The 25,604-nt window shown below is 35.5% G+C and overlaps 3 protein-coding genes across 4 annotated transcripts; 1 reads left to right on the forward strand and 2 right to left on the reverse strand.

Annotated features, from left to right (window-relative positions):
- The first annotated feature begins 3,409 nt into the window (after positions 1-3,409).
- Positions 3,410-7,289, forward strand: LOC147550491 (heparanase-like protein 3). The gene is made up of 9 exons (XM_086666665.1): positions 3,410-4,000; positions 4,542-4,578; positions 4,687-4,870; positions 5,066-5,214; positions 5,353-5,583; positions 5,686-5,875; positions 6,044-6,169; positions 6,267-6,366; positions 6,854-7,289. The coding sequence occupies exons 1-9, from the start codon at positions 3,746-3,748 to the stop codon at positions 7,205-7,207; spliced, it is 1,626 nt and encodes a 541-aa protein (XP_086522791.1). The 5' UTR covers positions 3,410-3,745; the 3' UTR covers positions 7,208-7,289.
- Positions 7,290-8,248: 959 nt separating this feature from the next.
- On the reverse strand, positions 8,249-19,189 carry PHT4;5 (phosphate transporter 4;5). Its single transcript, XM_086666664.1, has 15 exons — positions 16,235-19,189; positions 15,998-16,143; positions 15,027-15,126; positions 14,804-14,856; positions 14,643-14,717; positions 14,097-14,177; positions 13,524-13,582; positions 12,724-12,818; positions 11,834-11,949; positions 11,130-11,166; positions 10,361-10,456; positions 9,806-9,947; positions 9,327-9,379; positions 8,665-8,751; positions 8,249-8,553 (listed from the first exon to the last, which is right to left on the reverse strand). Exons 1-15 carry the CDS (start codon positions 16,631-16,633, stop codon positions 8,452-8,454), a joined length of 1,641 nt encoding a protein of 546 aa, XP_086522790.1. The 5' UTR covers positions 16,634-19,189; the 3' UTR covers positions 8,249-8,451.
- Positions 19,190-20,353: 1,164 nt separating this feature from the next.
- On the reverse strand, positions 20,354-21,882 carry LOC147550493 (uncharacterized). 2 transcript variants are annotated; one of them, XM_086666666.1, is made up of 3 exons: positions 21,773-21,882; positions 21,308-21,502; positions 20,354-21,198 (listed from the first exon to the last, which is right to left on the reverse strand). In XM_086666666.1, the coding sequence occupies exons 2-3, from the start codon at positions 21,497-21,499 to the stop codon at positions 20,635-20,637; spliced, it is 756 nt and encodes a 251-aa protein (XP_086522792.1). In that variant the 5' UTR covers positions 21,500-21,502; positions 21,773-21,882; the 3' UTR covers positions 20,354-20,634. The 2 variants fall into 2 exon arrangements, with proteins under 2 accessions (XP_086522792.1, XP_086522793.1); XM_086666667.1 differs by having other exon boundaries at positions 21,763-21,879.
- Between the last annotated feature and the right edge of the window lie 3,722 nt (positions 21,883-25,604).

Raw genomic sequence — 25,604 nt, forward strand, 5'->3', positions numbered from 1 at the left:
GTGTATCGGTGGCAGGCTCATGGGTATTTTGTACATCGGTAGGGTTTGGGTTGGGTAAAAAGTTGATAAGCCGGAGAAACTCCTCACCCCAAATGTCCCAGTCAGACTCCACGCGAACATCTAACAAAATGATATGGTCCTTGTTAGAGCCAATTGGGCCTAATTTGTTGGGGATCATCATACAAGAAAAAATTTGTCCAAAACTTGTCTACTTTCAAATTCTAAAGTTTGAGGGACATCAAATAATACTGATGCCTCTCCTCAATGTATAGTTGAACTCAATTGTCTTCCCCTTGACTTGAAACTTAGATGACGAACGTCCAAAATCCTTGAAGCACTAGCTCTGATATCGTATTAGGGTTCATTGGAAACTCTCCTGAAGAACTGACTTACAAACAAATAATTGTCGAAGATTTATCTACTTTACACATAATACTAATGTCCAAACAATGCGGGATGATGTTAAAAATGAGTATCTAGTTATGAAATTGGCTCGCATATATAGGTGGTGCACGCAACGATTTTACCTAATTGTTCAAGAATTTCTTTCGAATTGCCCGTAACAACCCATTGACTGAAAATTGATCTTTTGATTTCGTACCTTCACTCTTTCCACATCCTCTTCCCTGACAAACTCATCAATTGGATTTAATTAAAAGATCTCCAGCTTATGAGAAACATTATAAAAAAAATTAGGTTTTGAAGATTACTAAGATATTGTTGAGAGCTAAGCTAATCCACATCAATTATTTGAGATTTGGTCAACAAAACAATAATACAATATTATTGTTTAAAATAACCAAGGTCTTACCATATTCTTTTAAGAAAAAGAAGACAAACAGAAGAGATCAACCATAATTAAGAAAGAGAAGGCTATAATTTTTTTGGTACCAAACTACCCAAAATGGCTAAGATTTGGAATTGACATAACCTATGATGAAATAATTTCAAACTAAGAGTATCTATATTGTGGTCCAGTTCTTGATCAACTACACCAAGTACTAAGGGGTTAGTTAAAAGAGAAGAAGTTGAAAAGGACCTCTCCTTTGTTGAGATCATGGGTTTGTTGAGCTAGACATTTCCACTTGGTTGGTAACTCCAAAGAAATTGATTGCTTATTTATGGGGCCAGTTCTAATATTCTATGTATCCTTTTCTTTTTTTGTTGAAAAATATTCTACGTATCCTAGTGATACGTGATTTTGTTTCTGGTGGTCGCAAAGTCATGGTTTGGGCACTATAATGTAAATCACCACCTAAACTCTACTGTCAAAATATAATGCATGGGTCATTTAAAGTCGACAAGATATCTATTTGGTAACTTTAATACTATTAAAATAAATATTATTTTGTCAAGTTGATTTCACTAAAGCATTTTTTGCTGTTCTTGCACTTGTTCATCTTTTTAAAGCCACTTCCAAAAGAGAATCCACAGGGTAGGAAAGAATAAATATTTTTCTTTTCTTTCTCACTCAATCTTCATGTCATTTTCAAAGAAAAAAACTACAATAAGAAAGGTCCACCCACTAGTGATGGGTACCCCACTACCCCACCTGCTGTGTCAAAACTCAACTAGATCAAATGATGTCATCCCACCTTATCTTTTTAATCTTTCTTACATTTTTAAGATGGTTCTTTAGTCAATTCAAATTAGTTTTTTTTTTTTTGTTGAAGTCAATTCAAATTAGCTTGGAAGGCCCATAATTTTTTCCTTTTGACTTATCTAACTTTCACTTGACCCTAGCACTCTTGAAACCCCTAATAAGGAATTAAGCTGCAAGGAGCAACCTCCATTTTCATACCTCATGGATAAATTTCAATTAGATAACACAATTTTCTACTTTTACTCTAGAAGGTGATAGCCATTTCATTTCTAGATGAATAATACCCCAAGAGATCTCTTGTCATATATTCTGATTAGGGGAATCAATCTAACTTCGTGGCTTGACTTCTGCCTAGGCTTGCATAGATTTAATCATGAAGACAAATTCCCTATTCTACTAATAGTCATTGTTGATTTTTATTTCTTTGTAGCTATACATAATTAATATAAATGAAAAATGACAATAAGATTGTGGGTTAGATTATTTATCTTTAACGCAATAAAAGTAGCGAAAAATCAACTATAGAATGATAGAGATCATCTTCACAAGCTATTGTACAAGCTAGCAATTCGAGTGAATAAAAGATGACAGACATAACATTATAAATTTGAAACTCCCGAGAGATTTTTCAATGACAATAAAATAGACTTTGTCTTCCTTTTGAGTATGTCTGTGACATTTCACTTTGTTGATTAATAATATTAGGTTATTCTATTATGTGTTTTAAGGGCATTCATAAAAAAATGCTTGACGGGTATACTTCATCGTCTAGTGGTTCCCGACATCTCTCTTTCAAGTAGGCAGCGGGGATTCGACTTCTCCTGGGGGTAGGTGATGAAGACCATTAGCCGAATACGGGTCTCGCGGTCAAGTCACTTAAGTTTAGACATCTCTCTTTCAAGTAGGCAGCGGGGATTCGACTTCTCCTGGAGGTAGGTGATGGAGACCATTAGCCGAATACTGGTCTCGCGGTCCAGTCACTTAAGTTTAGGAACTCGGTATTTTAATTGTTCAGGAATTAGGTATTTCTATGTTTAGGTATTTTATTTGTTTATGGAGTTTCTAAGATTATGATTAATGGCAATCAAGGAAACGAGAGTTAGTTTCGTAATTTTTTTCTTCCTAGTTTATGTCTATCTAGAAGTATCTAAACCCCTATAAAAGGGAGTCCAGTTTGTCTCTGTTATTTAGATTCGAGAATATTATCAATCGAATTTATTATTAATCAAGTTTATTGTTTTTACCGTTATTTATTTAGTTATTTTATCATAGTTTAATGGTAGATTCCATTACTTTAGCGCTTTCGCAACAATCTACATTAGTAGGGTACTACGAAAGGAGGATGATCGTGGATTATCCATAAGTCTAAATGTCGATGCCCGAGTGGTTAATGTGGGGGGAGGGGGAGAATGTAAATTCGTTGGCTATATGTCTACGCTGGTTCAAATCCAACTCGACCCAATAATTTTCGTCGATCCATCATGAGATGATATAACAAATTTAGCTTCCAAATACGCTGAATAAAGAAAAGAATTTCTATCCTTAATTATTTTATTTGTTCTCACATATTCTAACATTTCTAATAATATAGTGTGTAAATAGAAGGAAGTGGGTAAAGTAAAGAAAAAAACAACTCTTTTAATTTTCTTTTTGATGAGAAGTCTTTTAATCACTATAGAAAAAGGAAAATGACACTAATTTTATCCCACCACATCATAATACATAAATTCATTCCTTTTATAAGTCAGATTTCTTGGATATCCATAATTATAGTAATTGAAGTTTAGCTTGTTAAAAATGGAAAATATATAAGGTATAAATGTATAATTAAGAAAAAAAAGTAATCACACAACCAAACAAAATAAAGTTAAAAGATGTCTAGTGGGCTTAGTTGTATTTTTCATTAAATTATGTTATCCTTTTACTCAATATTTTCCAAATAATTTAATGCCCAAAATATTACTACTGTAAAAACTTTTAAAAGATTACAAAATCTGAACCAACAATTACCTCTTTCCCTCAAAAAAAAAAACAATTACCTCTTTCCCTCTCTCTCTCTCTCTCTCTCTCTGGTATTTAATGTCCCCTTACCTCCAATGGGTATCCCTCCATATGTTTCATTTTTAGTGAGAAAAACTGAAGATGGGTTCTTTAAATGGATTTCTCTTGTTCTGTTTTTGGGGAGTTTTATTTAGTTGTAGTAACATTATTAGTGTTGTTTCAGTAGATGTTTCAGGAGGAGGAGGAGGAAGTGTTGAAGGGAGTGTGTTGATTGATGGAAGGGTAGCAATTGGAAAAACAGATGAAGATTTCATTTGTGCTACTTTAGATTGGTGGCCTCCTGAGAAATGTGATTATGGAACTTGTAGTTGGGGTCTTGCTTCAATGCTCAATCTGGTATTTGTTTTTTTTTTTTTTTTATATTCATTTATGTTCTTTGTTTATTTGATGGTTTTATATTCATATGAACAAATTTTTGATCTTATGAAGTTTGGGTATTTGAAGATTTTAAGTTCTTTAGAAGAATTTCACTTCAAATCTCTCTCTCTGAGTTCTTGACCCTAAACCCTTTATTTCTTTGATCATAGTATCTATAAAATATTTTTGTAGAACTCAACAATTAGTTTAATCATTATGTTCTATCCTGTGAAATCTAGTAATTTTCTTGATAGAACTAGTTCTAACTAAGGTGGTGCTTGTTCTTTTTCCCATTGTCTTGAGTCTGAATCAAATCGACCCAAATTAGTCATTCAGTTCACCAGTCAGACAAAAACAAACATTCTGAAATCTACTTGAGTTGAGTCAGATTTCAAATCTGACTTAGAGGAAAAACAACCCTGCCTAAGAGTTACTTCATGGAATCAAACTTCTGTTTCATTTTAATGACCTATTCTTTGTTGAAAAGATTATGACATTTTGTTGAATTTTCATTTTCTAGGACCTTAACAACAAAATTCTGGTAAATGCAGTCAAAGGTACAAGTTTCTTCAATTAGTTTAATTGTAAAGGAAACTTTGTTTCTCAATTCTATAAGAACTCGAGATAAAATTACTGATCGAAGTTAAAACCTGATATTTGTGCAGCTTTTTCACCATTAAAGCTTAGATTGGGAGGTACTTTGCAAGACAAAGTCATCTACGACATTGGAAATCCTCGAAAACCCTGTAAACAGTTTATCAGAAATGCCACCCAGATGTTCGGATTCACTGAAGGGTGTTTACCAATGCCTAGATGGGATGAACTAAACAATTTCTTCAAACAGACTGGGTAATCAAACTTCCTCTTTCTTTTTTTCGCTTTACAAGCATGAAACCGTGAATATAACGACCCAAGTTCCAACAGTTATCGTTATTGTTCTGTTTTTCTAGGGCCAAGTATCACAGACGCTCCCCCAAGCGATACTTTTTTGCTGCAAAAAGTACCATTTGCTTTGAGTTTATCTCATTAGTTATGTTTGTTCAGGGCTTCGATTGTTTTTGGTCTGAATGCACTCTCTGGAAGGACTATAACACGTGATGGCTCTGCTGTCGGACCCTGGGACCCCACCAACACGGCCGCTTTTATTCGTTACACTGTAGACAAGGGCTATACCATCAGTGGGTGGGAGCTTGGTAAGAACTTTATCTGTAAGAATAAAAAAATTGTATAATGTAAAGAAAAGGTGAATTCTATTGATTGATTAAACCCATTAATAAGGGACTATTGTTTCGTGACTCCTCTGTCTGAGTTTTTTTGTGGGATTCCTGCAGGAAATGAATTGAGCGGGTCTGGAGTTGGCACACATGTTGCAGCAAACCGGTACGCGTCCGATGTGATTAATCTCTATAAGATTGTCCAAGATATCTACAAAGATTCCAATGTTAAGCCATTAGTAATAGCTCCCGGTGGGTTCTATGACGAGAAATGGTATCAAGAACTCGTCAATAAAGCACCAAATTCAATAAATGCGGTTACCCACCATATCTATAATCTCGGGCCAGGTATCCCTTCATGTTTTCTGATTTTAAAACTGATCTAAAAATTCATGAGAATTTGATCTAGTTTGAACTGCAATTTGATTTGTTCTTTCGTGTCCACAATAGGTGTTGATCAACACTTAATAGAGAAGATTCTTGATCCGACTTATCTCGATCGAGAAGCCAGTACATTTAGTAGCCTCAAAAGTGTTCTTAAGAAGTCTTCAACTTCAGCAACTGCTTGGGTTGGTGAAGCAGGAGGAGCTTATAACAGTGGTCATAATCTGGTCACTAATGCATTTGTGTTTAGTTTCTGGTAAGCAAAAAAAACCATAAGCTTAAACCAAAATCTCTCGATATTTTTAGTAGAATTTTGTTCATTAAGCAGTTCAAGGATTTCGTTTTCTGAGTCATGAACAAAATGGACCATTAGATTCTCAAGATAGTTTTACCACAAGACAGACTCATATGATTATTTATGCAGGTACTTAGATCAGCTTGGAATGGCAGCGAGTTACGACACTAAAACATACTGCAGACAGACATTGATCGGTGGAAATTACGGTCTTCTTAATACTACAACATCTGTTCCAAATCCTGATTACTATAGGTAAACTTTGAACTGTTATTTTAGTTGACAGAGAGGATTAAGAGCTTACTACCTAAAAACATTGTTCTTCATATATTCTTTGTTTTATGATTTTCAGTGCTCTTCTTTGGCACCGATTAATGGGAACAACCGTCTTACAGACAAGTTTCACTGGAACGAATAAGATACGAGCTTACTCTCATTGTTCAAAACAATCTGTAAGTTAAAATCAAACTTATCACGTTTTTATTTTTCTTTGAGAAGACCTCGATGTTATTAGCATTGTCTCACATCGGTTGGGAAGTCAAATTTCTAAAGTAGATAAATCTTGGGTTCCTTGTGAGGTGGTTTTCAAGGAGAGTTAGGCCCAACGGGTTTTAACATGATATTGGAACTAGATTTTCATGGACGGGTTGGGGTTTCGTAACCTTAGCCCTACATGGAGGGGGAGTGCCGAGGGAATCCAGTCTTATCGTTAGCCTCACCCCACATCGGCTGGGCATTATGATTTGCGAAGTAGATAAGTCCTGGACAATCCTTTCCTTTGAAAGATGGTTTTGGAGGAAAAGAGGCCCACTAGCCTCTAATAGATATCCGTAGATATAGATAATCCACTCCATGAGTTTTCTATTGGACATTTTGGTTCCGGATTTGGATCTCTTTAGTTGACCGATAATGTCTAACATACATATGAAATTTTTACAGCAAGGAATCACATTGCTCTTAATCAACCTCGACAGTAACACCACAGTACAAGTTCATGTTAAAACTGAAACAACTTCATCTAAACACCGAGTTTCGGGATCGCTGTTCGCTAGAAAGAATCAAGTTTCTACAGTTGATGATACTAAAAGAGAAGAGTACCATCTAACTGCTAAAGATGGTGATTTACATAGCCAAATTATGCTACTAAATGGAAAGATTTTGTCTGTAAGTTCCGAAGGAGAAATTCCTCCATTGGAACCGATAATAGTAAACGCAGAGGAACCAATAAGTGTGGATCCTTACTCAATTGTATTTGTTCAAATACCCATGAATAATTTCCCTATATGTACATAGATGGTCCCAAATAGAACTATATTGGTTCTGTTTGAGGATTTTTGCTTCAATAAGAAGTGGAATAATATAGTTCAATTTCTTATACGATAGGAAAACATATGTTTCTTGAAATTGTATATATATATATATATCTGTGTGTGTGTGTGTGTGTGTGTGTGTGTGTGTGTGTGTGTGTGTGTGTGTGTGTGTGTGTGTTGCATCTTTAATGAATGAAATGAATATAAACATGGAGAATTCAAATCACCAAAAGTATTCAGTACAAATTCAAGTTTTTGTGGTGAAAAAAAATCAATGGGAGTTTGGTAGAGACCTTGTGACCAGCAGGCGAAGTTTACCCGCAGACAAATCGAAAGATGTTAGATCTCAGAGTTTAGAAGAAAAAAGATGAATGAGATTTGTATAAAAGAAAAGTTCAGTGAATGAGGTTGGGTTGCTATGTCATGAGAAGGGCTAAACCCAAAGGGCTTATTTCATGGACGGGAGAGAAGAGGAGCCAGATGAAGGCATGAAGACAGGGAGGAGAATACAAGTAAAAGAGCGAAGGGCAAAGTTGGAACAAAGATACAAAAATAATTTCAACATAACGGAATCGTTAGCCAGGGGCACAGCATTAGTCTGTTTAACAAATGTGGGGGTCAAAATGGCTAATTAGTCACATATGGACGGCCAAAATTAACTCCAATAAAATGGGTCCCCTTGCAACTTTCTCTAGTACTCTGAAGTCTGACCAAGATAGCAAACTATTGGTTTGTCCAGTCTGTGGATCACATGAGCCATTAATTCTGACCTCAATCACATCTTTCAATATCAGGAGGGTAGGTCACTGAAATGGGATACCTATATGGCTATATCTTTCTTTTTTAGGTAACCTATCTCATCACATGAATCACCTAAACCACCATTTTATTTTGGCAAGTCAAAATTCTTTATCCATATAGCACTCTCTGGTCAAAGTATAACCTGCTGGACTTAATTCTGCAACTGAAAACATACTTTAGAGACTCTTCAGACTTGCTCAAGAAAACAAGGTACAGGGGTATATTGGACATTAAACTACGAATTTTCGTTCCGGTTCTTTTATTATATACTTCGGGTAAGACTGTTTGAGTTTACATGATGTATTGTATATACAATTGAATTCGTAAAAAGAGATATACAATGTAGAACAACCAAAACTAGCTTCGCCAGAAGTATCATATATCGAATTCGATAAGAATGAAGCCTACAATATCTAACACTAATAACTAATCTCTTGTGGAAAAGTTTTGAGGCTTACTACTTGCGAATTTTAACCAAACGGCCGTTCCCGTTAAATAGAAGAAGATCGATGGAGCAAATAATGACATCTACATGATCGAAAGTACAATAATATAAGTACGACTGTAGGAAAGGATTTTGTAAAAATGAAGGCTGATAGAAAGTAATAAGTGAAGAGTAAATTGGAGTGGAGAACTTACACTCCATGAATGGGTCGAATCGAGAAGATAGCCTGTTAGAGCAACACCAACAATTCCAGGCACAGCACCAACTGTGTTTGTAAGACCCTGAGAGAAAAAATCAGCGCCAATGTTAAGTTAGCACTTGGCACAAGTTAAACCTAACAATGAAGTTACAGACTTAAAGAACATCACACAATTAGGAGAGTTGAAGAGCTATGAACTCGATGCCTAAATACAAATTGATCATCTTGGAGAGACATCTTGAGTTAGTCGAATTAAATTGCTTGGACTAACGTTGGATGTGTCATTACAAAATAATAATTTTTAATGTGACCAATAACAGGGCAGACAGATATCCGAAATCATTGAAGTCATTCCTTTAAGAAGAACTTTTGAAGACAATTTCCGAGGGCAAGTAATCCACGATTCTGTCACCTGCATGTAGGTGAGTGCTACGAAGAGCGAGAATCCGGGCCAAACCAGGGATTTCTAACACGGGACACTCGTATATATAGGGTACTCAAATGGATGTACTCATGCTTTCAGTAAATACCCCATCGAAAGGAATCATTAAGTAGGCCAAACCGGTTAGTCTATGTAGCCCATGGTGGAGATCACAGTCACATCTTTCAATTTCAGGCTAACTCTCAAGATTCAGAATTTTGTGTAAATTGACTTACCAAAAGTATACTTGCGTATTCTGGAGAGATGTCCTGATGGGTACAATAAAGTCCTGCAGTAACAACACCATCACTTATAAAAGTCAGGCAGACGATGAAGCGTTCCAATGGTTACACTCTACAGTTGGTAATGCCATTGTCATGGGGCATAAGAGTTATTAGTTTGCTTGTCAAATTGAAGGCTTACAAAGTTAGAATATTGTCACACATGAGGAATATGTTGATTGCCGGAAAAAAATGATATAAGCTCTTTAAATACAGTTGGAGACGAGTTCTAAGACAAGAAGAAGTTAAAAAGCAAGATAATTCAGGCTCTGGGTGTCCAATCAACTTGTCCAATCTTTCAATATCATGAGCTGAAATATTAAAGACTAAGCCTGGTCTACAGAACTATGCTTTGTCTGCCTTTCATATACTCACAAAACATGTTCAAATGTGACTTTCTTCTCAAATGCAAGCAAACTTGAAGAGGTTGATACCTGATAAAGCGAAGCTGGATAGTGCTAGACCAGCAGTAAGAATTGCCACAACTTCCCAAGGGGGCAGTCCTAGATCTACAGATGAAAGAGTCATACAAACTGCAGGAGACAAAAAGGCAATTGTCTGGCAAATTTTCCGTACCTAAATGTACACATACGAGGTAATCAGACGTTGCAAAATAACTCATATAAAACTAAACAAAAAGTTGTTAGCTAGCAGTGTCTGATATATTTAGTCAGGACATATTCAAATGTGATGGGAACATGGATGACGAAATTTGCCGCATATCAATGTAGGGTTCTTGCTGGAAGTCAAGATAATACAAAGTAACTACCAAAATAAAGCTATAATTCAAGAACCATATCTCTCTAAACTATGAGAACATAATTTCTCTTATATCTTTTTATTTTTGAATAACTAGTACAAGGATATCATTGAATTTTCTTCATACCGTTGTCTCAGTGCCTTCGCTAAACTACGAGAAAATAATTTCTCTTATATATATTTTCTTTTGGAATAATTAGTACAAGGATATCACTGAATTTTCTTCATACCGTTGTTGTCTCGGTGCCGCTTGAAATTAATTTGTCTGCAACTTGTGATGCTACACTTGTAACTACAATTGAAGCCAATGGAGGAAGGACCGAAACCTGCAATATGAAACAAAAAGACGCTTAAGGAAAGGAGGTTTCATTAAGGGTTCGTGATTCAAGTTATTTTGCAACTGTTGGTTGTTCAACATCCCGCAAAAGAAGTGTTTCACATAACATCATACAAAGTATGTTTCATAGGATATCATTGTCTATTGATGTGTGCATTTGAGAGCATAGTTCTACATAGCTCACAGAATGCATGATTCGTCATTTAGGTAAGTTAATTTCTACAATCAATATCATGCATGTATGTAACTGGGATCCCGACCCCAACCAACATTTTTCCCTGATTTAGGCACCAATCAGGCCCCATTCAGCCAAGTTAAGGAGTTTTTTTATAGCCACGGACACGAAAGGACTATACAATATAGAAGACAAGGTGCCACCTGACTACAGGAGAATTTGGTGTGTTTCTAGTTAGTAAGGGAAGTGATCGTCCCTATGTCGTTAAATAAGAGCACCTAACTCTGCCATTCACAAGGACTAACCAGGTCTTCGAAGTCTTCCTACGCAGTAAGTAATGGGGACCAAGAGTAATATACATGAGCTTTCCAGCTCCTAATCATGCTGACTTCCTTTTCTCTTCCAACAAACTAAGGGACTTTAGTAGTTCTTCATTCTTTGCTCCAAAAGGAAAATGCATGAAATTCTAGAAAATATAGAACCCTACCCATGCAGCTTCTGTCAAATTCAGGTTCAGCTCCTCACTGTCAATTCAACCATCAGTTTCCATTTAATTTCATTTAAACAGGCAAAATAGTGAAAATAAAGAAACAAAATGGTAATTGTGCTCTCCTCGCATTTTTAGGGAAATGGAAACAGAGATCAAAGATACAGCTAATAAGAGGGGTTCTAAACAAAATAGGTCAAACTTTCCTTCCTTGTCAACTTATAAGAATTTTGGAACGAAGCAAAGTTGATTATAACACTTTGGTGGATTCATGCAGAACAATATGATCTCCTTATTCATGATTACAAAGTCAGCATGGATCACAAATAAAAATGAACACTTATGAATCAACTTAACTAAGACATGGATACGTAGGTCAGTCTGCAACTCGTATATAATGTTCAAGTTCAACATTACACTAGCCTCCTGAGGCTGATCAATCAACATGTCCAGGAACATCATCGCATGATCAAATAATCACAATAGATTATTGTAAATTGGACTAGGCCGTATGGACTCACAAGATGGGTTTAAAATGGATAAAAGAATCTTTTCTTGAAGTTTTCAAGTCACCAATTCTGTGGAACTAGTTGTGTGTAAATAAGTAGCTACCATGTCGTCTCTATGTAACTAGGTCTAATAACCAGTAGGGAATCTACTTCCATGCATAGCATATGCCACACCAACATACAAAACAAAATTACCTGAAATAAGTCGGGAGCCAGGATAAACAAGTATAATGGCCCCAACTTCCACAGAAATGAGCATATGTCATGGCCCATACTGCTTCGCTTTTGAAAAATGCCTTCCATGGTATATCCTACACAAACAATAAGCCAATCAGAGAAACATGCTTTAACTAGATGAATATGTGCAGAACAAGTTCTAGACAACCATGAAATTTCTTGGTATGCACACGCATTAATGTCTTATAGAACAAATTAAAAACACAAAAGAACCATCCAACGGGAAATGAGAGACGTCACTGGAGGAAAAAAAAAATGAACAGTCCCCAACAGTTATCGTTTTATGAGTTCTTTGGATATCGACCCATAGACCATTTCTTGTCAGTAACTATGCTACGATACTTGATCCAATATGATGGAAGTAAGTGTTTAGTATTTAATCACTTGTCCGTTATTGGTAAATGTTCTGTAATGGTCAGGAATTCTTGCATGGCCTAATTTAGATCTATATGGAAAACTGAGTCCAGTAGGACTGTAAAAAAATGAATCAAACAGGTCAAATACTAACCTTCCGTGTAAACGAAGCCAGATCAATTTCTCTAAAACGGAATGGTAAGAAATCCTAGCTAAACTATTATTTTGCCCTAAAGTTCAATTTTGAATCCTAAGATGTCTAGAAGATCCACTGTGTAACCAGGATTATTCAATACACCAAGAACCTCAACACAAAGGATCGAACCCGCCCATCCTCAATGAAAGGCAACACGTGATACTACCTGACCAAGTTGGGTTCCTCGATTATCTAGGATTCCTATACATACTTTGGTAGCATTTTGGATGATTTAGAATTAACAGAATCCATAAACCGTTGTTATAGCAGACCATGTATCCATGAAATGCCACTTCACCTTTAATGAGCTGTTCAACTCTTCCAATGAACTATCCAACGATTTTGTACCAGATGCGAGTGGCACAGGGACACTATCAATGCTCTCGGGCCTTCCTGTCAAATATAATAAATTAGCATTCTGAGTAATATATTATTATGTGGGATTGAATCATGATTTAATTGTTTAAGAGTACTAACGAGTATGAAAGTTAATTTGATTAAGTTCATCTGACCAATATTTGCTCAAATATCTTAGTTCCGAACTTCAGATAAAGTGTCTATACTCAACTGCCGCTGATACCCCTAGCTCATACTGTTAGTAAATTAACGTGGTTGAAGACATCCTCCACAAGCTTTCCTTTGATACAGTAGATCACTGGCTCCATGGACCAATTGTCTATGTTAGCAATATTTTCCAAGTTGACCATGCTGGAGCACTTTTATCATGCTTGATTGGAGTATCAACACGATGTCTTTTATGCATACATGATACATGGCAGGTCTCAATCTCCTTTTCAGCCATATACGTAATTAGAGACGGTCTCAATCTCTTTTTATCTTCATATTTCCCTCAAATCTTTATTTCATCTTCTTCTCAACTATTCTGTTCTTCGAATTTTACTCAAGTCCCTAACTAATATAAGCTTCAAAATGTAACCCTCCAAAGTCAAAATCAATGTCTAACATACCATAGGTACCACAAAAGGTTGGCGCTGAAATGACGTTACAAGTATACAGTTCACTAGATCGACAATAGAATTATAGAAGTTCTAGTTCTTAACAGAACTAGTAACAGAATATGATTAAGAAACTACTTACTTGATGCGTATTCATCGGCAAATGTTGTTTGTCCTTCAATAAACCGAAATCCTAAAGACCTGCAAGATTTGAAAAGAAAGTTCAGATTTCCAAGAAATGAATTACTGATATAGTGATGTACAAGAAATGGATGAATGTTTTGAAGAGGACATAGACCATTAGAAGATAAAAGGTATCTCTGTAGGAGATTACAAACTTCCGGTTTTCGTCCGTCATTTTATTGGTATGATAAAACTTATAACAGTTATACCACAAATCCTATCTCTGGGATCCCGGTGCTTCTAACATACTATCAACTTACAAAAGATAATAACCACAGTTACAAGAACAAATCATTCCTACAGTCAAAATCTTGTTGTAGAAGTGGCGAAATTACATCGTTCAATAGTTTTTCTGAAGGTCATTAATTACTAATGTAATTATACTCAAGATATATTCTTTTAATTTCATGTTATCATTAACGTAATACATGTAATTCATTGATGTGTGTGCATAGATTAACGTTTAGATTTTCTGTATTATAATGCTACATTAGATAGGTATGTAATCTACGAGCCCAATAGATATACTTACCAAAGGATTCCAAGAAACCCAAACAAATAAAATACGGATTCCCAGCCATAAGTTTGGATAAGGGGAGGTGCCAAGAGAAGCCTGCAAGTTAAAAAGTAAGAACGAGTCAACTCGTAACCCTGATATGCAGAAAACCTGATCAACTATAAGAACAAGGAACCTACTCTAAGCCTTAAAGTAATTGTTGAAATGACTTCTACCGTTGCCTATTGAGGAAGACAGTGCATGAGCAACACTAGGTAGGTTAAAACTTTCGAGATCAATAATAGTGGCTATTGGGCATTAGCCATCAGTCATTACGTGATAAGAAAACGATTAATAGCAGTTCACTTTTTCCTCCTCAGTCTACACTAGTCTTCTACCCTTAACACTGTCATCATTTGAAGATAAGCAAACGTAAATGCTAAAAAACGATGAATATTTAAAATGTTTGTGAATTGTTCCGATGATAGAAAGCATATACAAGAACCAGTAATTAAGAAACAACAACAGAGATAAAGATAAACATAATTATCTACTAACTAATCATACTTCAATGATACTTACCCTGCAACACTACCTACACTCAAACCACCAAAGACAAATGCCACTGCCCGTGAGCGCTCTTCTAGTGGTATTGACCTGCATATAATGAAGGCACAAAATGACCGACTGAAAATAAAGAACAAGAGCTACAACATAAATGAGCTAGAGTCCTAGACTTTTGCCTGGCAATAAGGTCAGTTGCAGCAGAAGGGGAAACACCTTCTCCTATTCCGACCTAGATGTTGAAATAAAAAGACAAAGACCTGTGAGGTTGTAATAGTGGTAAATTTATATAAATCAAACAAGAAATACGCCTAATGCGACAAGAGTGGCACCAAAAGAACATTTCACATATATCAATTAACATTCGGTTAGAAAAAGCGACTTGGACGCAAACCAACTTACCAAAATCCTTGACAAGACGAGTCCAGGCAAATATCCTGCTGCAAATGGAACACACATTGTAGCCAAAGACCACATCAAGACTCCAATTTCAAGCACCTTTCTGAGTCACCAAAGAAAACATATAATTACGAAAAGGACCACATTAGTCAATTCATTAGTAATAATCCACACGTGAAAACGTAGACTGAGACATGTAACTAAATGAAAAACATAAAAGTGAAGCAAAAAAGCTAAATTTGAAATTCAAAGATGGAAGAAATGAAATATTTGTAAGAAAACCAAATAACATAATTATAGCAAAAATATAAAGAAGAGTTGAGAGTTTTGGACACCAAAATTCATCGTAAGTGTCACTTCATCAAAATTTCCTCAGGATCAAACACCAAAAGAAAGGGTTCGTCAACAACTAGTTTCTCTTCTCTGGTTAACTCGTTGATTCCAATTCTACTTCAATAACTACCTTATGCCTTCAGAACCAATATTTACGAGTCGGATACCTTTACTCTGAATTGTTCCTGATTAAGTAACCTCCGGTTGTACGAATATCTCACAATCAAAACACAGCCACATGCTTGCTTTGACGCCCGGGTATTACTCCCTCTTTTTTACAGGTTTGAGAAACATTGTCATAAAATTACACTTTCACCTGCCTATGGGCAATGGTTGATTTTTCCCCGAGGATGACTCCTCATCACATATATACGTGCATACACGATATATATACATATATATATGTGTGTGTTTGTGTGTTTGTGTGTGTGTACTAAAGAAATGCATTAATGGAGATGGTCCAACGGATCTCCACGTGATGATATTACGACTATTAACTAATTTCTTAAGGAATCAACTATGTTTGTGCGCTTTCTTTGCGGAATCCAATTGTCTAGCCTAACTCGGCCCAACTTACGAGCTAAGTAATAATGAAGATATTTCATAACACTAACAATTCCTTTTAGAAAAGAAAAACTAACCTTCCACCAAAAATCTTTGCAAGCCATCCACCAGGCAATTGACTCAAAGCATAACCCCAAAAGAATGAAGATTGAACTAATCCAGCCATAGATGAATTCCACCCAAATTGATGAGACATTGGAATAATAGCAATACTTAAATTTACCTAATCCCCAGAAAAAATCAAAGCTAAAGTAAGCAACAAAAATCACCCAAATTCAAGAATTTCTCAAGCCAATAAAGTAATTAAACCTAACCTTATCCATATTACAAATAACAAAAGCAAGTGAAGTTGTGCCAATAAGTTTATATCTTAAAGGAAGATTCTTCCATGGTGGCCAATTCAAATTGAGGCCACCATCTTCTTTAGAGGTTTCATTATCATTCCCAGGCTGATCATCAGAACCCAGAACTGGATTTGACTTATCTGGTTCACCCACTCTTAACAAACCAGGTTTTCCAATATCTGTGGGAATTTTATCTCTTTTTTCTTTGATACTTGAGAAAATTCTGAGTCTTGGATTAGGTTTTAGAGTGAGTAGATGTAATCGAGTATGTAATTTGCTATAACAAGTGTTAGATATTGAAGTTTGGGGAATTTTGTGGGGATAAGATAAGTGATAATAGTTTTCTGTTCGAAGTGTAAAATTCGCCATTTTTAGAAGAACAGTAAATGAGAAGAAGAAGAAGAAGTTATGTTGCAAGTGTAGAGAGAGAAAGCTATGTTGCAGTCTAGAGAGAGAAAGCTATGAGAGAGAGAGAGAGAGAGAGGGAGAGAGAGAGGTGGCCCCGTAAAATTTGGAAGGACAGTAGTGAACCACGGTGTGGGGTTGTGCGTCTCTCAGAGAAGACGTGAAGGGGTAACCAGCGATTTTGCTAGTTACTGGGTCAAATGTGAAGTGGCCATCTCATGTGGGAGGCGATTGCTTTCTCTTCTACAGTAAGTGATAGTGGCGTGATGGTTTGAAAGTCCGACATGTAACTCGAGAAACTTGTCGTAAAGTCGCCACGGGGCCAAGTTTGGATCATCCAATATATATATATATATCCTACGATTGTGAGTGAATCGCCCTCAAGTATATAATGTTGCAACCCTAACTAATCTGTCACTTCTGTTCCTAAGACTAAGACAAAACCCTGTAACTCGATATAAAGAGACGACCCCGGGATAAAATCTCTTTTTTTGGAACCAATGATCTCACCTTCAGATGTTCTAAACACCGCCGCGGCAAAAGCTCGTGTCTGTATAAAAGTTCCAACGACATTAATTTTGAGTGCAACTTTAAACGCGAATGTTACCGGTAGTTAGTGGTTTACTCATTAGATGACATGTACATTCATCAAGTGAATGCTATATTGATCTTTTGAGGGGAATGTGGCCGTTCAAGATTGAGCCGCCCAAATTAAAATTCCTATAAACTTTGAATTTTCTCTTTAGATTTCTACATTCTGGTCGTCCAAAGACTGTTGCTTGAGAAGCTTAGAGAGAAGAAAATAACCGAAGGTCATCAAATTATTGAATCAGTTGAAGGTCCACCAGAAGACTGTGATCTCTTTAATGGAAATAGGGTTTTTGATAATTCCACTCATCCTCTTTATAAAGAAGAAGAAGAATGTCAATTTTTAACTGAACAACAGACGCTAATGTGAGGAATACACATGGTTGGTTCTCTTTTGGGTTGTTGGTCATTGTGAGCTTTATGGCATCAGGAATACTAACAAGCAGCAGTAGCTGAAATTTCTCAACTTGTAGTCGAAAGCAACAGAAAAGATCAAAATCTTGTTTATACGGTGAATAAAAGTAAATAACCCTCTCAACCCTTTTAATAAGTTTTTTGTTATAACTAGCTAGTAGTGCTAGTAAACTTAATAATCCAAGTCCTTCACTCTTACCTCCCTCCCTCCCACAGCTAGTAAATATTTCTTCATGCCATCCATTTCCTGCATCAGAAGTCAAAGCAGGCAGCACCTATTCAAAATTGTTCCACTGGATGTGACAACGACACTGATGGCGGTCATCGTTGCCCTGGTGGTGTTGGTGGTGGTGGTAGTGGTAGTTCCTTGGAAACTCGTTGCTTAGCAGACTCTGGCAGATCGTCCCAATGAAACCAAGGTGGATTGTCTTCAGAACTTGGAAGCCTAAATCTCAGTTTGTCAATTGTCGCCCCGATTTCAGGTTCATGTATAATAATGCAGGTTTCGAGCAACGGTTTGCAGCCAGGCCTGTCGAGAGGTTGTTTAAACCCATCGGGGGATACCACAAGTGTACGGCCTGGTAGGTTACATAGAGCGTCTTTATTCGGGGGCGGCGAGAATGTTAGAGTAAATACATTGGGGTCGGAACTTGACCACCATTTCTTCAACTTAGCAATATGTGGTGGGGGGACATTAGCTAAATCAAGCTTACGTAACACATCCTTGTCAAAATTGGTTAAATCGGGATATACGTTTTCCAAATAAGCTATCAGAATTTCATGCTCTTTTTGCAGTGAAGTTGTAAGTTGAAGTGATTGGTAGAACTCTTCCCGTCCTATCTTATTATTATTATTCCGATTAACGAGCGACCGTAGCTGCATAACCATATCAAATACTTATGCTACCATAGTGATGATATGAATGAGAAAGATGTTGGGTATAGTGATAGGTAGTAATACCAGAGTAGATGGAAAGTTGGTAGCTTCATAGAAAAAGAAAAGATCTTTTCTACTTATGAAGCCATGGCAGCTTCCATAACCATGTGATAGTTCCAGACCTGGTTTCATCTAGAAACTAGACCAGACGACATCTGGTATCGTCTGGTTTCCAAACCATATTTGGTCTCCTATGGTTGAAACCAAGACGAGACGAGATCTAGTCTGAAAACCAGACGAAGCCAGACCTGATTCCGTCTGGAAACTAGGGCTCCAGCGAAGGGGCTCCTCTACTTTGTCAGAGCTTTAAAGAGAGAGAAAAAGTAGGGAGAGATGAAAGGAGAGAGGGGAAGAGAAAAAAGGAGAGAGGGGAAGAGAAGAAAGGAGAGAAAGAAAGAAGAGGGAATAAGAAAAAAAGAAGTTTGACCGTCGGAGAAGATGTGAGGTGGGAAGAGAGTGATGACGAGGAACAGAGAAGTGATGAGATGGAGGTGAGAGAAATATCTTTAATGTTTTCAAATATACTCCATTTTATAACTTGTTTTAAATTGGTTAAAATCTTTTTGGGAATCAATCCATATTAAAAAACGGGCCAAATTTGAATTTACAGAATCACTTTTATAACAAAGACAATTACGATACAAAACAGTTAACCACTAAAACTAATTACAGTATTAACAAAAAAGAGAACCAAATTTGAATTTTCAAAAATCAAGGGCCAAAGAGGAAGCTGATCATAAGGTAGGGGGCAAAAAGGAAATAACTAAATTTTTTATACAGCCAGCGCTTTGGGGAAAGCTAAATAGTTTCCGGGGTGTGAAATTTTAAAGGGAATATGCATAATTTTAGAGATTTTCCGGGGAAATAAATTTTAAGGGGAAATAAAAAAAAACACTCCACCTCACCTCAATCTATCTCCACCTCACCTCACTCTATCTCCACCTCACCTCACTCTCTTTCCACCTCACCTCTTTGTCTTCTCCGATTTGGTCGCCGGCCGGAAAATTTTCCGGCCGGCGACCATTAAAAAATAAAAAAAAAAAAATTTCACTCTCTCTCTCTCTCTCTCTAAACTCCGGTGAAGGGGTTTCCCTTCGCCGGAGTCCCGGTCTGTTGAAGAACAGACCGGAACTGGTCTGTTCTTCAACAGACCGATCTGGCCTGTTGAAGACCGGATCTGTTGAAGAACAGACCGGACTGGTCTGTTCTTCAACAGGCCACTTCCGGTCTGTTCTTCAACAGACCACTTCCGGTCTGTTGAAGAACAGACCACTTCCGGTCTGTTGAAGAACAGACCGATCTGGTCTGTTGAAGAACAGACCAGTTCCGGTCTGTTCTTCAACAGACCGGAACTCCGGCGAAGGGAAACCCCTTCGCCGGAGTTTCTAGAGAGAGAGAGAGTGAAAATTTTTTTTTTTTTTTTTCTTAGTGGTCGCCGGCCGGAAAATTTTCCGGCCGGCGACCTAATCGGAGAAGATAGAGGTGAGGTGGAGAGAGAGAAGTGAGGTGGAGAGAGAGAGAGAGGTGAGGTGGAGAAGCTATTTTGCTTTCCCCTAAATAAAATTGTCAAACAAATTTGACCAATTTTTGACCAAGTCTTTACACCCCGGATACTTTTTAGCTTTCCCCAAAGCGCTGGCCTTTCGTTTTTTATCTAGTTCTCTCTTATTTTGTCTCTCATCGGCGTCATTTCTTTCTTTTCCATTTCTCTATCTTCCGTCGTCGGCCCTCCTCGAAAAAAAAGTATATTAAAACTGAAAGTCCCATTAGGAATACTAACTAGCAGAGTAACAACAGTAGCTTAAATTTCTCATCAAATACAACCTCCAAACTTGTACTAGAAAGCAACATAAGAGATCAACATCTTATAGGGTGAACAATCGTCCACCCTTAATAAATTTTTGTTAAAACAAAATTAATAGTACTAGTAAATGAACCTTAGGGAATATCTTTTCAAGTGCTTCATTTTACCTCCTTCAACTAGTAAATATTTCTTCGCATCTAAAGTCAAAGTAGGCAGCACCTATTCACAATGGTTCACTGCTTGCTGGCGTTAATGGTGGTGGTAGTGGTAGTTGTTTGGAAAGTTGCTGTTTAGCAGACTCTGGCAGATTGTCCCAATGAAACCAAGGTGGATCGTCTTCAGAACTTGGAAGCCTAAATCTCAGTTTGTCGATTGTCGCCCCAATTTCGAGTTCATGTATGATAAAGCAGCTTTCTAGCAACGGTTTGCGGCCTTGCACACCATCAGGCTGTTTATACTCATCTGGGGTTACCACAAACCAACGACCTGGTAGGTTACATAATGCGTCTTTATTCGGGGGCGGCGAGAATGTTGGAGGAACGACTCTTGGATCTGAATTTGACCACCATTTCTTCAACTTACCAATATGAGGTGGTGGGGCATTAGCTAAATCAAGCTTAGGTAACACATCCTTTTCAAAATTAGTAAAATCTGTAGAGTCGTTTATCAAATAAGGTACCAGAATTTGATCACGTTTCTGTAACAAACTTGTAAGTTGAAGTGCTTCGTAGAATTCTTCCCGTCCTATCACAACTCTTTTATTATTCCGATTAACAATCGACCATAGCTGCATAACCATATGATATATAATTAATATACCTTGTTCTACTATAGTGTTATGAGAAAAAAATAAAAAATAATGTACCTAGTGGCTAGTTACACACTACTATAGTTACCTTAGAATAAACAGTATGTGGAAAGTTGGTAGCTTCATAGAAACCGAAAAAGTCTTTTCTACTTATGAAGCCACCGCCACAGCCGGAGCCACCTTCATCAGGAGGAGGATGTGATTGTTCTACTGCTCTTCTGAAATATGCCTCAAAGGATGAATCTGGATCTGATACTACTTCTCCACTCTTACCTTCCATCTTCTTTATTATATATATAATATATAATAGGAAAAGATCAAAGATGATAAAATTATTATTATTATTATTATTATTATTATTATTATTATTATGAATCATAAACAATTCAATTTAATAAATTAACATTCACGATAATCAATCCACAAAGGTTGAGGGACAATGAAGGAACAAAAAGATACAAATATGTTAATTAGGGTTTTGTTTTATTGAATTGCAGAATCAATTTAAAAAGAAAACGAAAGAGGAGTCGGAAAAGATCTTGCCTAAATGAACCTTGTTTTGACCAAATTGTTTCAGCGAAATCAACTTGGAGAGTCGTACTAGTAGGAGTTAATCAGATCTTAATCTTCTTCTCCAATCGATCCCTAAGACATGGTTACTACCTAGGTTGTGTTTGATTGGAAGTTGGGGAAAAGAAAATAAAAAAGGTAACCGGTTGTCAGAGAAACCCTAAATGAACGGTCAGACTTATTTTTTTGAAATTTCCATCCACTGTTTGGTTGAGTAGGGAAAATAATATTGTTTTCTTATTTGTAGACTTTGCTTATGAGATTAACTATCAAATCAAATCTATTATATTAAAACAGCTCGGTTAGTTATGCAGGGAATAAGTCTGACCGTTCATTTTATTTTAGAGATTTGTTTGGGTACACATCGGACGGCCGATAAAATTCTCTCCCTGTAAATTTTTTTTTTTTTTTTGTTAAGGATCTCTCCCAGTAATTTGAATCAAAACAAAAGGGTATTAATGTAAGAGATTTCATACGGTTATGTTATTTCTAACCGACTAAAATTTCAGATTACCGGTTATCTGAAATTTGAATATAACTAATTCCTTTATTTTCTCTTGGTTAGTTTTTCTTTTCTCCCATTACTCTCTCACGGTTATGTTATTTGTAACCGACTAAAATCGAAATAAAAACCTGAAATGTCTCTCGATTTTCCCCTAAGAATTTCGTAATTACAAAGACTATTTAACCCTATTTATGTATTTTATCCCACGAATTTTGGTTGAACTACCCAAATTTTTAGGACTACCCACGTTTTTAGATGGCCAGTTAAAATTATACAGGAAATTCCCTTAATTTCCACTTAGAGCATCTCCAATGCAACATTCAATCTTAGAAACTCCGAGTGCCACGTAGGATTTTAGAGTTTTTTCTTAAAAATCATCTCCAATGCAACACTCTTTTTGGATCTCAAAGGTGACGTGTCGAGGGTGGAATAGAGATATCTCAAGAGGACATTCTATTTCTAGAGTGTCTTCTCGAGCTATCTCTAATTGTCTAACTCATCAATATTTGATTTTCAACCAATAAAAATCAAGTCTTTTATATTTTCTAAAAATAACTAATTTTTTATTTACAAAAATAACTATGCCACATACGTAAATAAGATAAGTTTAGAGTTTTGCATTGGAAAAAAAAAATTGAGGATCTTTATTAACGCCATGTAGGAGTAAGAATCTCAATTGGAACTTGACACATATGATGAATAGAGATTTTTTTGAGTTTTGCATTGGAGATGCTCTTATAAAACGTATGCATCTTTGTTTTATCTCTCAAAATTTTCTCCCAAAATGATCTATCCTCTCTGTGAATTATTTTAGGTTCTCATTTTCGTACTTGTTTTGATAAATTATCATGATTTTTATTTATTTTCAAGTCTAAAGCTGTGTTGTGGGACTCTGAACTGTCCGAACACATCCGACAGTGGTAAAGTGTGAGTCTTCCGAATTTATTAAGGTAATTGTTATTAATCATCTCCTTCTCTCTTCTGCAATTTATTTGTTTTAATGGTTTTTCTCTATTCCTTTGTAGTACAAGAGAATGTTGCAATCACTTGAATTCAAGTCACACAAAAGAAGCTAAAGAAAAAAGAGAATCAAGAAGAAGATTGGATGTTCTTTATACATTTTTTTTGTTTTTCTTCGTAATTTCATGTTATTCATAAAAATTAAGTAGTGATTTATGTTGCTCATTATTACTCTTGCACAGTTATGGATATTGTATTAGTTGTAAATTTATTTTTTTCTTCATGTGATTAATAAAAAATTAAGTAGTTTAGGTCAAATCTTTATTTCTTCATAAGTTCATGTTGTATCAATTGTAACAAATTAATTGTTTGTTGGTTAGGTTAAGAACCTAAGTTTATGATAATTTTAAGGTCTCTCAAGTGTATGTATCTGTTGCGAGCGGAGAATGCTAACCTTCCAAACTTCATCTATGCTTTCGAGTTTAATCTTTGATTTCCTACTAATGTAGAAAACTATGTAATTGTAGTTCTTATAGGTATAATTGTACAAAGTTTTGGTTTCTCTTTTATGTTTCAAGTAACTTTGATAGGTATAATTGTAGAAACCTAATATATGTTTCAAGTAACTTTAACCAATTTAGTTTCTCTTTATTATGTCATTATGGATAATTCAATGTTGTTTTCATGTCATAGAAGATCTCCAAAGCTTCTCGACCAAGGCCATGAATTGCTAAACCAGATATACTAATTTGTTGAGCGACTATACTGAAATTTTGCTTCCATCCCACGATTATCTCCACATCTTGGAAAGTCTTTATATTTTGTTTTCTTTAAAAGTTTTAGAGGATTTTTGGCCATTAGTTATTCAATTTTCTATGAATTTGTTGTAAAAAAAATGTTTCTTTTATTTTTGCTAAGAAAATGTGGCAAAGAGGAATTTGAATTTGATTAATGAAGATGACAAATAGTGTAATTTCACTTTATAATCTTTCATTAGGGATTGAGAAAAGAAGAGTTAGTCTTTATACAACCATCTATCTCCCTGTGCTTTTGTTCCACCTCTTATTATTTTTGGATGTTTTATTTCTTACAAGTTCTTTCTCTGACTCTCTCAAATAGCAGTCCAAGTTAAGATACTAACGACTATCTCCCGTGTCCATTTATCAATCTATTATATAAAACAGAAGGGAAAACGATGACTGGGACAAACATCCTTATTTAATTATGCATATTGTCTAGAAGCCCTTCTCAAAATTTAAAATATAGTCCTTCGTAGAAATAAAGTTACCTATTTAAAAAACAATAATCCTTTCCTTCTTAGAAATAAAATAACTAATTTAAGAAAAAAATTATCTATTATATAAAACAGAAGGGAAAACGATGACTGGGACAAACATCCTTATTTAATTATGCATATTGTCTAGAAGCCCTTCTCAAAATTTAAAATATAGTCCTTCGTAGAAATAAAGTTACCTATTTAAAAAACAATAATCCTTCCTTCTTAGAAATAAAATAACTAATTTAAGAAAAAAAGAAACAAAATATATTTCAAGGGTTAAAAAAAGAAATTTAAATCTCTCTCTCTCAATAGAATAATAACTAATTTAAAAGAAAAGAAACAAAAAAATAATAACTCATAAAAATCTCTCTCTCTCAGTAAAATATCTATTATATAAAACAGAAGGGAAAACGATGACTGGGACAAACACCCTTTTTTAATTATGCATATTGTCTAGAGGCCCTTTTCAAAATTTAAAATATAGTCCTTCGTAGAGATAAAGTTACCTATTTAAAAAATAATAACTGTATCCTTCTTAGAAATAAAAATCTTTTTTTAATAAAGGATATTGTCTATACAATAATCATTTCCGTCTTAGAAATAAAAATCTTTTTTTTTATAAAAGATATTGTCTAAAAGCCCTTATCAAAATTTAAGACATAGTCCTTCGTAGACATAAAGTTACCTATTTAAAAAATAATAATCTTTTCATTCTTAGAAATAAAAATTCTAATTTAAGAAAAAAAATAAACAAAATAAATTTCAAGGGTTAAAAAAAGAAATTAAAATATCTCTCTCTCAATAAAATAATAACTAATTTAAGAAAAAAGAAACAAAAAATAATAACTAATAAAAATCTCTCTCTCTCTCTCAATAAAATATAAAAATAAATTTCGTAACATTTGATTTATACAATGTCCGTGCCCTAGGGCACGGGATATACCCTAGTCTACTAAAAATTCGTAAGTCTATTATTAATTACTAATCGGTGGTAATACTTATCCATTACATGTATAGTCTTTGTCTTCTCTCCTCTTTTTAGTTTTCTTTCTTATATTTTCAAAGTGAGAA

The sequence above is a fragment of the Eschscholzia californica genome, unplaced genomic scaffold (genome assembly GCF_041429995.1).
Source record: "Eschscholzia californica isolate CP2 unplaced genomic scaffold, dmEscCali1.0.p SCAF_3, whole genome shotgun sequence".
Classification (NCBI taxonomy): Eukaryota; Viridiplantae; Streptophyta; class Magnoliopsida; order Ranunculales; family Papaveraceae; genus Eschscholzia; species Eschscholzia californica.